This window comes from Epinephelus lanceolatus, chromosome 23 (genome assembly GCF_041903045.1).
Source record: "Epinephelus lanceolatus isolate andai-2023 chromosome 23, ASM4190304v1, whole genome shotgun sequence".
Lineage (NCBI taxonomy): Eukaryota > Metazoa > Chordata > Actinopteri > Perciformes > Serranidae > Epinephelus > Epinephelus lanceolatus.
The window spans coordinates 3,875,823-3,889,842 of NC_135756.1; the positions used below are offsets into that span (position 1 = coordinate 3,875,823).

At 42.0% G+C, this 14,020-nt stretch overlaps 1 protein-coding gene across 5 annotated transcripts in view; it reads right to left on the reverse strand.

Moving 5' to 3' along the window:
• The window catches only part of phf21b (PHD finger protein 21B), a 141,070-nt gene that overhangs the window by 64,748 nt on the left and 62,302 nt on the right, over nt 1-14,020 (reverse strand). For all 5 annotated transcript variants that reach the window (XM_033614948.2, XM_033614947.2, XM_033614946.2 and 2 more), the window contains one exon: nt 6,128-6,172. In XM_033614948.2, the coding sequence (XP_033470839.2) occupies nt 6,128-6,172 (45 nt within the window). The remainder of the gene's footprint in view (nt 1-6,127; nt 6,173-14,020) is intronic.

Genomic DNA, 14,020 nt, shown 5'->3' on the forward strand with positions numbered 1-14,020 from the left:
CCTGGCGACCACTTTTAAAGTTTGTGTTGAGCCCTGATTGCTGCTGTAACAACAGCGGGAAGATGTGGTCAGATCCTTTACTTCAATTAATATCACAGTGTTGAAATCGTAGCCCCTTCTACACTGCCTCTTCAAGGCATGAATTTTGATGCCGTTATACCGCCTTGCCATTCTGTTTAAAAGGCACAATCCTGGAATGAGAGGACAGAGTTGATTTGCCTTTAATGCGGCATCGGAGGTTGTAACAGCCCCGAAATGATGTCTGTATAAAAGGACAGTCAGCAGGACGGGTGTGACGTTTTGACGACGTGATATGTGTGCAACCCAATGTGCAAGATTTAGACAGTAGCTGGTAGCAGTTAGCAGCTAGCTCAAGGAAGAAGAACAGCAGCCAAAAATGTCCGCAAACTGAGAAAAGAATGAAGTCCGGAGCTCCTTACCCTCCGAGCAGAGGACGAGATTAGGGCTGCTAATCTAACAATTATTTTCGATTATTTCTTCAATTAGTCGACAAATCATTTTATCGAAAAATTTGTTAAAATGTTCAAAAATGTCGGTGTGTCTCCCAGATCCCAAAATTATGTCATCTAATGTCTTGTTTCGTACTCACGCCAAAGAGTTTTAGTTCACCATCACGGGAAAGTGCGTAAAGCTGCCAATATCTGAATGTAAGAAGCTGCAATAAGAGTATTTTGGGGTTCTTTTATAGTACTTTTCTATGAAAAAAGGCTCAAACCAATTAGTCGACTACTAAAATAGTTATTATTTTAATAGTCGATTAGTCATCGATTAGTTGAATAATCGTTGCAGCCCTAGATGAGATCAGCCACAATATAACAGAGATGATAAATGATTGTTGCCATGGTACGCCATTGTTATTGTTTATAAAGTCCAACCAATGTATATGTTTTATGTCAAACTAGAGGCCGACACTGTTGTGTTTTATGTCATCACCGTCATGCTTCTGTTTATTCAGCGATGCTGGTATGCTGTCTAAAATCACACACTGGAGCGGGATGATGGTGCTGTCGTTTGGTTCGGAGTAAAAATGCAAAGGAGGCATAAAGAAGGGACTTTGAAGCAGCCCTATCATGCACTCTCTATGTAAAAAGGGCAACTCTCTTTTAAGTTCTGCACTCAAAATCTAACTCAGGTAAAAGTCGGTTAGTATTATCAGCAAAATGTACCTAAAGTAACGACAGTAACAGTATTCATTGTGCAGTAAAATGGTCCCTTTTGTTTTAACCTAAGGGCTTCAATTGTAGTGGAGTCTTTTCATGATGTGGTATTAGTACTTTTAATTCAGTAAATGGATCTGAATACTTCCTCTAACACTGCTAGTTGGTCATTTTTTCTAACCGAGCCAGACATGAACAAAAAAATTAAGTATTCCAAAGAAGCTGGCTGCATCGGTGATGTAAATAAAACAGTTTAGGAGTTGAGAAGGTGGATTGTTTTTAGGCCGGCAGTTTCCTTCTGCCTCCGGTCTTTAGGCTAAGCTATACTAAACTAATATCCATTCTCTTGACAGTAAAATGTGGGACTGTTCCTTTAATTGCTGTACTAACCGAAACTGTCTTATCACAGTTTATGGAGGAGGCGCAGAGCTCCATCTCCTCTCTCTCTCTTTATCTGGCTCCCCCCTTCTTCTTCTTCTTCTTCTTCTTCTTGCCTCGCCGAGTGTGACGACTTTCAATATCAGTGTATTTGGTTTGAGGCCAGCGGGCAAATATTGACAGAGTGGATCTGAATGAAAAGATGCTCCGTTTCTGCAGCGCTGCGTCCAAGATGAGTTTTCCTTTGCAGTCGGAGGAGGTTCAGCATCGCGGTGGAGCTCGTCGGAGGAGGATGGAGGATGTTTTGGACGGCAGCGTGGGGCCTCCCATCAACACCGCTTTCTCTCGTTTATTCCCCCTCTCTACACGCGTCCCACTGACTGCTGCCGCCATCAACTCAGCTGGCTCTGAACCATCAATTCCTGCAGCACAAATCACTTCCTCTTCACTCCAACACCGAATCATTAAATACAGGTGTGCTGTCTCTAACGCCGAGCACACAAAGTGACCCTGACTTCTGCATGAACTAGTTCCCTCTCTCCAACTCAATGATTCGCTCCGTCCAGCCAATTACGGAGCTCTTAACAAGTGACCGACAGCTCGCCGTTAAAGCAGCTCCCCCCCGACTCTTTTTCCTGCACCATTATAGCTCATCACTTCAAATTAGATCTACAAGTCAATACGAGGAGTCAATATTTAATTTGCTCACAGCAGGTGGTGATGTAGTCAGAGACATGGTGGATCTCCAGCATCATAAAGACTGTCCTTCATGTGAGGCACTCCGAGGGCCGAGACACACAGGGAGGACACGTAGCAGGGAGGACACGTAGCAGGGAGGACACGTAGACAGAAAACTGGACTTTATGGTTTGATTCAGGGGGTTTAGTTGGCTAAAAGTCTGGGTTTCCTGCGTGTTCCTAAACACTATGGGCATCTTAAGATTTCAAGATGTTAAAACACATTGTACACATCGTTGGTTCATGGCAACAGAGAGCCGAACTGAAACCAGAACTTCTTCAAAATCACATTTATAATAATTCCAGTTCACAAAATTCCAGCGTTACTCAACAACATATCGTGTGATTCACTCCATATGTCTAGATAATGATGGTTAATCTTTTTCAGAACAATGCAGTATTGTTGTTTAATCAATATTTTTGTTTTTAGCCACATGTGCTGAACACCATTACCCACAAGTCCACAGACAGTGACAGGTTACAGGTCAATGGAAAGCTATGAGAAAATAGACAACAGAGAAAACAGCAAAATAGTTGAATGGAAATATAAGAAGAAGAAACAAAGCTACAATAGCGAATAAAATCTTCATTGGAGTTTTTGTTTGTTTTCTTGAAACTGTCTTTGTTCAAGCTCAAAATATTCAAATTCTAAGCGGCTGCTGTAAATAGTTATTATCGTTTCAACTCCACCACAGATACAGGAGAGATTTTGTCTCTGTCGGCATGAAACGCTGTTCTAATGAGGTGCAGACTTCTATCTGTGTCACCGCGAGTGCTGGACAGAGCAGTGAGTGACAACAACTCTGCCCACATTTAAGAGGACTGTCTGTGGTGGAAACACTAAACGGACCGAGGGTCTAGGTACCATGTCTGAAGGGTTACTTTAAGCCCTGTTTCCACCAAACACTTTCAATACACTATCTTTGGAACCAACAGTAACCCTCTGGCTTCACGACTCAAACTGCTGGGCCCCCAAAAATGTACTTTGACCACCAAATTTAGAGCGTCTATGCCCGCTAAGGGTCAATTTCTGTTTTAAAATTGTATTTATCTCCATTTTAGGAACAATCAGTTTCTAAATTGTCCTAAATATGATTTTCTGCCTGTGTGATGAGCTGTAGATGAGTCCTGGGTGTCTCAGTGCATGCTGGGATATTCTGTGACTCCTTAAAACCAACATAAAAACACAGGATGAAGGAGGGTCAGAAGAGCTGGCTCCATCCTGAATTAGTCAGTTTTTAGGGAATTAAGACAGCAGCCTGCCTCCCTTGATGTTGACTGGCTGTTAAACACCACAGAAGCTGGAAAAGTCTCCCGAGGATCATTTAACAGCTTCACTCTGTGTCGTATTATGATGTTCTGAATTGATCTCCCTCTTTGGCTGTGTCTAATTATGCCTTGGGGAGGTAACAAAGGAAGGTGTTGCACAGCGTACTTTTCATTACTTGGCTGGAGGAGGACCTTGGCAGACGCTCAGTGAGTCTTTAGCCACAGAAACAAATAAATAAATAAGAAAAAAGGAAAAAAAAAAAGGCAGCAAAGGACTTGTGTTTATGTGTTGTGTTAATATGGCCGCCGGCAGTTTGTTTCCACGTCGACACCACCAGGGATTTCTGTGTTTTTCTTCTGCAAAAATCACTCATAACTTTTCACGAAACGACGGTTGTTAGTCTGAAGAAGCGGTTTTAATTACCTCCTCTGGTTAACAGCAACAGGAAGAACCTGATAAAACACTTCACATGACTGTCATGGCGCGCTGAAAGCGATTGGACGGTGTTCAAACTGACAGGAGTCCTGCCACAAGCAGCTGAGAGGGTAAAAATGCAAATCTACCCATTTACAAGGTAAACCTGTAAAACAAATTCAGCCTCAATTACACACGCCGATGCCTTGCAACAATTATCCACCCATCACAGAGCGCAAAGTTCATTTTAATTAGGTTTTTTTTTTTTCTTTTCCAGAGCTCTTGTGCACGCTCGGCTCTGTGAGGGGAAATATATGTGAGCGCCTGCAGAAAGCAACGCCGCCACAAAGCAAGGAGGAGAAATCGACTTCCACTCCGTAATGAATCGCAGCTCTGAAATTAAACTGACGTGTAATGAATCTTTTTTTTTTTCTTTTACTCTCCTCCCTTTTGTCTCTGCTCTCTGAGAGCAGCCAAAGAAAGCCATTTACATTCTTCAGCATTTTCCTGCAGTCACAAATGCTTACTGTCACTTTGGGAAAAGGACAGAGATGAACTGTGGGCGCATGCAGGCCGACACAAAGGAAACTGCCCCGTTCACTGTTCTACAATCAGTGGAGGAGGAAGAGGAGGAAGAGGAGGAGGGTGTGTTAGAGGACGATCAGTCTCTCTTCTCTTTGATCTACAACAAGCGGCCACATTTAAAGTGTCAAACTTTACAGAAAGTTTGGCATCATTTGTAGAGCTGAGGACACTTTCAGCCTGTGGATGATGGTATTAAATATATCATATAAGATTATAAATAAAACAGAAACAAAATTTGTTGCTATAGTTTCCTGAATGTATTTAAGGAAGTTGAACAGCATCTGAAAGTAACTCAGGATAGTCCAGGGGACTCGGTTCGATTGAGTGGGGAATGCCCCAAAAATTCACACCTTCATTTGGTTTGGTTCACTTTCACACTGCACTTTTTAAAGCGGACCAAACCGCCTGGACAACATCATGCAGTTACAGCAGCAACACCAAAATGCACTGCGCTCTACATCACTTCCTCTCTTTGGTTCACTGGATGGTCTGTTTGCATTTCCCACTGTAAGCAAACCGCACCAGGGTTCACTTGCAAGTGAACCGAGCCCCCCAGTTTTCAAGCAGACCAGGGTTCGCTCATTTGGTCCGCACCAGAGCTTGAATGAGCGTTCACACCTCTCCAAACAAACCGAACTATCCATGGAAGCAGACCAGGGCTCATTTAAAGCGGACCAAATAGCGCATGTGTGAATGCGTCCTAAGTATATGCACTTAAAGGAAATGACCACTTTAGAGTGAAAATACAGACAGTACTTACTGACCCTCATGCCGACAATAAGTCCAGTGTAGTTTTTTTAATCCACAAAGCTTGTTCGGGGTATCGGAGGATAACAGCTAGCTGGATTTTTCCATACACTTGAAGTGCATGGAACCCACGTCCAAAATCATTTTGAAAATGTAATAAAACTCCGCTAATGCATTTCAAAAATGTCAGAACGGTCGTAATCCAAGTGCCCTGAAGCTGCGGCATGCAAAATTGACGTGAAAAGACCAGGCTAACTGACCTTTCCAAGTCAATTTTGCATGCCGCGGCTTCAGGGCTCTTGGATTACGACGGACGAGCCGTTCTGACGTTTTTGAAATGCATTAGCGGAGTCTTATTACATTTTCAAAATGATTTTGGACGTGGGTTCCATGCACTAAATGCTAAAAATCCGGCTAGCTGTTATCCTCCGATACCCTGAATGAGTTTTGTGGATTAAAAAACCACATTGGACTTCTTGTCGGCATGAGGGTCAGTAAGTACTGTCTGTGTTTTCACTCTAAAGTGGTCATTTCCTTTAAGTACTGCATGTAGGTAAAATTTTAGGTACTTTACAGGAGTATTTCCACTTTATGTAACTTAATACTTTTGCTCCATCTCAGAGGGAAACACTTATACTTTAACTACATGATGCTCAGAATACTTCTATACTGTTACTACTGATACGTGTACTACTACTAAAACTAGAGCTGGATTTTTATTGGCCCACATAATAACGATAGTTTGGAGCAGAAAAATCCAATGGCCGATTAATCACGGTGCAGTGTGGTGTAAATAAAACCAGTGTTCATGTCCTTACCTGTCCATTTTGAAGTTCATTGAGGCCTTTGCACAACGTCTGATTCTGAAAAACAGAGAAAGAAAAACTGTAAATATTAACAGCTCGACTGTTCAGGCTGAAACTCAAACATCAGAAATACACTGTTGGACTTTTACAGACTAAAATTTCAGCTGCAAAATACATTTCAAAATATTTTTATAAACCAGTGCGATCAAATATCTGTTCATTCAGATTTAAGTGGCTGTTAATGGTTCTTCATTGACGCCCATCTTGGTTTTTGTCAGCTGATTTTCATCTGAAAACTGCAAACTTTTCCAGTCTGATCCACTTCATGCTGCAGTGAATCCTCCTCCTCCTCCTCTTCCTCATCCCCCTACCTGCACTTTAACAAACACTAACAAACACCAGTGAACCCTCTGGAGGCTCAAACACTGTCGTGCCATCACAGCTGGACAGCTCCCTGCCGGCAGACCGAGATCTGCGTCTATTTGTCATCTGTAATCTAATGGAAACGTGTCGAGACGTCTGGGGAGCGGAAAAACTGAAGCTGAGGATCTTTAGTTTTTTATTTCCCTGCAGCAGGGCAGGTGGTTCGGATAGACCGAGTGCACTGAGTGTGTGTGTGTGTGTATGTGTGGATAGTCAGATAGATAAATAGAGGAGGATTCATTCTGTATGCATTACTTTTCACACTGGGGAAATTTATAAGCAGAGTGCTGATAGTTTCCAAATCAGTAGCACTCGGGAGTGGAGCGGGGTTGCGTCACAGAGAGAGAGATTACTGCACCGCAAAGCCCGAACCATTTTACAACGTCTACACTGTGTTTGACGTTTTACTATGTCGACTCATTCACTCTCACTGCTCCCTCTGTCTGCTCCTGCAGGCTGTTTCACTGAGTTCAGTCGCTGCTGCTGCTGCTGCTGCTGCTGCAGAGGATTTTCTGCTTCTCAGTCATCAGCAGAGGAGGAGTAATAACTGGAGATGACCTCTACTACGACAGCATGAACAGTGCAGAGGGGCAGGGGGAGGAAATGTTCAGTGCTGTGCTTCAGGGTACTGTGAGCAATAGAGCTTTACAATTTGTCATCCTGGCAGGTGTTTAACACTTGATTTCCACTGGTTCTTGTTTTAAAGCACATGACCTAAAGTGTTTTTAACAACTAGGGGGACTCAGGAGGAACATTTTGTTTGTATCTCTGAGTTTCCTATAAATTAGATTCAACCAGTTTTCAGCTACTATCTCTGACTTTAATCAGACTCTAATCACCAAACACAGATGTAGCCAGAAATAAAAATCTAAAATGTTGGCGTTGGGTGTTAAAGAACGTTGACAGTAAGAAGTAATCCCAGAATTTGCAGTCGTCCAATAAAAACACTGTTTGCTGATGGAGTTTGGATGCAAGTGATGTGATGGACAAACATTTTACGCAATCGACTAGGCTTGGGGAGGTATCTATTTTTCCATACCCTCATATCTTCCTGAATTTTCACCAGGGTATTCAGTATGTGATGGTATTTGCATGTGGCGCATGATGTGCACTACATACAGAACATCCTCAATACAGCCTCTCCTTCTTAAAAAAAAGGGAGCGTCTGCATTTTTGACAGCACTCGGGATTTCTAAATACTGTGACATCACCGATGTTAAAATCAACAATTGGTGCCAAGAAACACAGTGATGCACCAACAAAAGGCAAAGAAAACGGAGACTTCCAGCTAGTAGGTAATAGAGGTGAGTCCGTGTACACGTTTACACATGTTTGAGATCATAAATGGTTATGAAAAATTAGTACATGAAAAACTTTTTTTTTTTTTTAAGGGGGGAGGGGGGTGATACTAATTGTTGACTAACTGTGATAAGACTGTGACTATGACATGAAATGGTGTGAGGCCGGGTTTGGCAACAGGTCAGTAGCCTATGTGCTCCGTTCTATTAAAACGGTGTGTTCGTTAAGAGGGTCGTTCGCCAGTGGGTTACAATGAGTACCGGGCCATCAAATCACAGCATCCGCAGTGAGAGGACACGGAATTGTCTGCGCTTTTACGCACGGGTCGGTGGTGAAGTGCCACACATGACTCGTGCTACAGACGGACAGACGGATGAGCCACGTATCCCGGTGGTGCTTAAAAACAGGTAATACATCTGGCTACATCTTTCCCACATCAAATATCCGTGATCGCGCAGACCCGTGCGTAAAAGCGCACACAATTCCATGTCCTCTCACCGCGGATGCTGTGATTTGATGGCCCGGTACTCATTGTAGCCCACTCTTATAAGACCCAATAATAATAATAATAATAATAATAAAACGTTACTGTGGACCTATATGCCATGCCTTTTAATAAAATTACCAGAGGAGTTCGCTGAATTACTCGCATGCGTCCCTGGTGAAAATCGCTGACATGCATGGGAAATACGGCTTCTACAGGCTCGCCATAGCTCACTGTCAGGACTCAGGGACCAGAATTCGGGATGGTGGACCGTCAGAATGGCAAAATTTCGGAGTGGCAGTCTGTAACCTTTGGTTAAATGGCCCGTTCAGTTGGTATTCGGATAACTAGGGCTTTACTGGTATAATGCAATAGCACCACCCAGCAGTGAAACCCGTGTACACGTTTACACGAAAAAAATGACCCAACGTTTAGAGATTTTTGTACACGAACTCACCCCTAGTAGGTAAGAATGTAAACAAACCAAGTTCCAAAATATTCAAAGGAATATAGACAATACTTGTGTTTTTCAGGTAGGATACAAATTCCATAACACATTTGTTGACCTTAAGCAGTCATACAATGTGTCTTTGGAAACAAACACTGAGTCTGTTTAGTGAAAACTCTGCAGAGCACCTTTAAATGTCAATGACGATTTAGATTAATTATGTAAAGTTTATATAAAGTAAATATATGCAAACATACCATATTGATTTGTGGGGAAAAGTTTCTAAGATGAAGAGTTACACCTGCAACTCAAACTACCAATACACAAACCAACTACTACTCAATATCGAAATCCATCAGCGTTCAGTCTGAAGATGATTTACACCCGGGCCACACTGCCTGTGTAAGCAGCATATGTGCACTGCAGAACCTCTTGGGGTTTAACAGGTTAGAGCAGCCACACTGCTGACATGAGCGGCGCTACTCAGACACACATGAAAAGATTCAGAGTCTGGCCTATTTTTTCCACGACTCGCACGTTTTTCAGCAAAAACAGACAATGAAAATGATCCTTTGATAATCACATTGACATTATACCAGCTTTTACGACAGTTACATTGTCTGCATCTGTCACAGGCATGAAAAATATAAATATTTCTTTTCAACTCAACATTTCCTGTCTCTGTTTCAAAACAAAAGCCCTCTTTATTTATTGCTAAATCTTTATCAGACAATAGCCGATGGGTTCCAAGCTTGCACTTCAGCCAATGTGTTGCACATCTTTTGGCCTCCACACAGAATATTTAACTGCATGCATTTCGTCCAGTATTATACAGACTCATTTGTTAGATTTCAATGAGCAGCTTGATGTAATTATTGAAAACTTTACATCTACAAAGTGCATAAAACAGTTATAAAAGAAGACACAAGGAGCTGTTGATTGGACGAGAAGACATGAGGGCAAGGTGATTGGTTCTTGCTGCCACTTTTGTCGATCAGCCAGGCGTCAGTTTAAGCTTCAGAGGACGGAGATCACAAAAACCGAGGGGTAATTTTATGCACAATTTCTGTAATAAAAGCAGGCACACTGTGTATGTTTGTCCTTCATTCCTAAAACACAAATATTTGTTTTGCAGGGAACAAGATAAAAATCAGCTCACTCAGAGAAAAGGACTGACTGAACGACTGTTTTCTCCCACAACATAATCCTCCCCCTTCCCCTGAATGCAACAAAATGAAAACAAATGGCATTTCCCCCCCGTATTTACAGCCAGAGCATCTGTTCAAAATGCACACAAACACAGCCGGCTTTTGCTTTCTTGTTAGCATTTGGATGGGGAGGCTTTCTGGGGAGAGCATTAGCGCTGTTTGGCTAACTCTGACGGGCTTCATCTCTCAAAGCTGCAACCGTGGAGCCTCGTGGGAAACGGCGGCCACCTGCCCAGCTGCCTCCGTCGCCTTCCTCCCAACAACTCTTCTGTCCAGATCCTAAATTTAACACCCGCCAAATGTCTGGAAAATTTGTCTTTGGTGGTTTAATCAACAGGAGGCAGCTGCCAAAAGTGGAGAGTAACTTTTCAGGGCAATTATGTTTGAAGGTCGCTGTCAAGGGTTGTAGAAAATTCAGATAAAATCCTACAAGACACAATACAGAAATAAAAACATTCCAAAACTGTGACACAGAAAGTTAGGTCACCTTGATGGACATGTTTAAAATGTGAAGACTGATGAGGTTTATCCCCTCATGAGCTTGAATATATTGAAATTTAACAACTATTAGCTTTTGAGGGATTTGTGAAATCTTGAGTGCATAGGACAGTTACAAGTGTCCAAAACTGACATGGCTCATCCTCTGGGGAACCATGAATGTCAAATTGATGGCACTCTGACCTTTCTGTTTTTATGTTTTTAGTCTGAAAGAGTAGCAGAAAAGCTGAAATTTTGGGCTAATTGTTGTGCAAGACTAAGTCATTAAGAGCCATCCTCTGGGGATCATGAGTATCCACAGTAGATTTCATGGAAGTGCAGCCATCAGTTTGTTCGTAATGTCTCATCATAGGCCAAAATGTTGATCAAGCAAAGGTGTTGACCTGGTGGAGGCAGTGGAGGAGAGGTCAGGGGGTCTGCAACATTTCAAGTAATTTTCCTCTGAGGACCACGAATATCCAACACCAATGTCATGAAAACTGAGCGATTAGTTTCTGAAATATCCAGTCACAGACAAAAATGTTGTCCTGAGGCCTTAGGACAGCATCACAGAGCAGTTCATACAGTCTCCAAAATGGAGAGGGTTCATCCCCTGGGGACAATTAATGTGCTCAGTGAAATTTCATTGCATTCTGACCTTTAAACATAGTTTGTTTGTTTGCTTTCTTCTTATGTAGTAAGTATGAAGAAATGTTCTTCCAATATTAGCGCTACAGAAAAAGTTAGAAAGTTTCATCCTCTGGGGACCTAAAATATTCACAGCCGATTTTATGGATTCCCAAAAAAATTGTATTTAAAGATGCTGTCATAAAGATAGCAATTTTTGGTTAAGTGGACGTTTTCAGGAGGTCTGTAACATTTTTAGGAATCGTCCTCTGAGGACCATGAATATCCCAAGCCAATTTCATGAACTTTCAAAACTGAGCGTTTAGTTTCTGAAATATCCAGTCATAGACAAAGATGTTGTGGTGGTTTCGGCGTGTTGACAGCATCAAAGGACAGTTCATTTAGTCTCCATAATGGAGAGGGTTCATCCTCTGGGCAAAATAATGTGCTCAGTGAAATTCATTGCAATCTGACCTTTAAACATAGTGTTTTTTTCTTGTGTAGTATGTAGAAATTTTCTCCTAATGTTAGCGCTAGAGGAAAGGTTAAGAGGTCACTATAATGGTTGTGTTTCACCCTCTGGTGACCTTAAATATCTGAGACCGTTTTTATACAAGTCTGGCCAGCAGTTGTTGAGATCTAAAGGGAAGTGTTGGGAAAAGACACAGTGACATATTTTGGTTCTAAAAAATGTTTATTGTTTTGGCATGAGATGACGAATGCTGTTGCCAGGTGGTTTACAGTTTTATGTTTCTTTATGTTCTGAATTTGTTGGCTGGTGTGTTGGAGAAGCCAATCACAGGGAGTCAGAGGTGAGGCAGGAGCAGGAGGAGGTGTGAGGAGACGGCAGGGCTGAGGTAGAGGCCCAGAGGAAGAGGGGAAGAAGGAGGCCCTGGTCCCTGGTGTGACGGCAGCTGATGGCAGCGTGAGGCTGAAACATGCTCCAACATGCCAGTGTTCAATTAGAGGTGTGGCTCTCACATATTCACAGCTCCAGCAGGAGAAACAGCCACTTAGTTACAGTGAAAATGACTGTTGGAGCATCATTTAGGACGCCCGTGGATACTGTTTCTACATGTTAATTAAAAGAAGCTCCTGGAAGCTCCGTTTACCAGCTGTTCTGTCAGGGTTTAGGGAAAGAACATTTCTTTCCAGCCGTGTTGATTTTTGACAAAGTAGGATTCTTTATCATAAAATTCCATTTATAGAGCGTACATGCATTTATACTAAAGTTTTATTTATTTATTTATTATAGTAAAAAAATAACTTGCTCATACTCTACAGATGAGTTATAGGACAACAATAGTAATTTTGAGGTCCCTGTAGGATGATACAGTAGCCTAGTGGAAGGTTATTGTTCGATCTGTAAAGCAATAACAAATTATTTAAAGCCTTTATAAATGGATGGGTATGGAACTCCACAAGGCTCAATTCTTGGGCCTCTTTTATTCAACATTTACATGCTTCACTTAGGCCGACTTATACAAAACAATAAAATCAACAAGTATAATTATGCAGACAACACCTACATTTACCGTTCTGTGTCACCAGGAGAAAACAGCCTTTAGATTATAATAGCAAATGTGTTTAGATAAACACAAAGAAATCTGAATTACTCAGTAGGTAAATATGTGAAAAGGTTGGTGCGCATCTCAACTTTGTTTTTGAAAAACAAAACCAAGTGGATTCTTATACGACAGTAACATGCTCATGTTTGACCCAACCAATGTGTAATGTGCAGTTGGTTCAGATCCAGGTCGGGACACGTTCTCACCACAAATGAACTGCACCAGAGTTCGTTTATAACTGGATCTAGATCACCTCTTCAAGAAGGTCTCAGTGCGGTTGTTTTGGTGCGCACCTGAGTGTGATTGCTGTGTTCACACCTGCCCAGACGAACCACACTGAGGGGGAAAATGAACTTGAGTTCTATTAAACTGAACCAAACAGGGCAGGTGTGAAAGCACTCTAACAATTATTTAGGGAAGACTGGTTTCCGGCACTATGCGCCTCATTTCTGGACCAAGTCAAACATTTGGAGTATTTAACCAAACCTTAAAGTCCCTGACACACCAAGCCAACGGCAGATCGTCAGTCAGTGTCTGGCCATTAGCAAATATCTGTCATCCTCGTTTTGGTGGTTTGTCCCACACCGTTGGCACTAGTTAGCCCTTATCAGCTGTTTTTCAACCGAATCAGCAGACGCTGAATAGGCGTCAGAACCATTGTAGTCTTACTCAGTGCACAAAAACAGAAATGGAAGATATGAAAGTAAACAAATGGGGCTTTAGATTGAAACACACTTGTTATATTAGGTTGTTTTTTTTGTCATTGAGCTCTTCAGCATGAAGGGTTCATAATTGTTTGCGTAATTGTTCATTAGCGCTCAGTAAATATAATTTGTTCTTTCAACTTGGGGTTGAGTCTCTAATGTGCTAACTGGCTAACTACCATCTTGAACCAGTCCTGTTGGTCTTCGAGTTTTTCTTTTTGAATGACACAGTCATGCCGCCGGCTGTTACGCAGCGTCATCTCCTCTCACACAGGTGCAGAACAAACCTGCTAGTTGACCAAAGGCTGTCGTCTTTGTGATGTTTTCAAGTGCAACTTTTTGGTTGAGACAGGCGACTCGAGGTGACGCTACAGTCATACTTACAGCCACTAGCTCTTTGATGTCATCTTGGTGTGTCTTGGACAAACAACAAAGTCTGCACACTACCATCTTAAAAAATGGCAATAACTTTATGATTTGTGTCCATCGATGACAAAAGGAAACCTGTCCATGCCTTTATTTCCAGCCGGTCTTATCTCAAGTCCCCAAAATTGAAATCCATCTCATTGTGAATGCAGCAGCTGAGTCTCAACAAAGACGATGCAAAGAACTGCCCTGGCTTTTAGAGTTTGAATTATTGCTGCTTGTATTAAAACTCTCAGTGCTT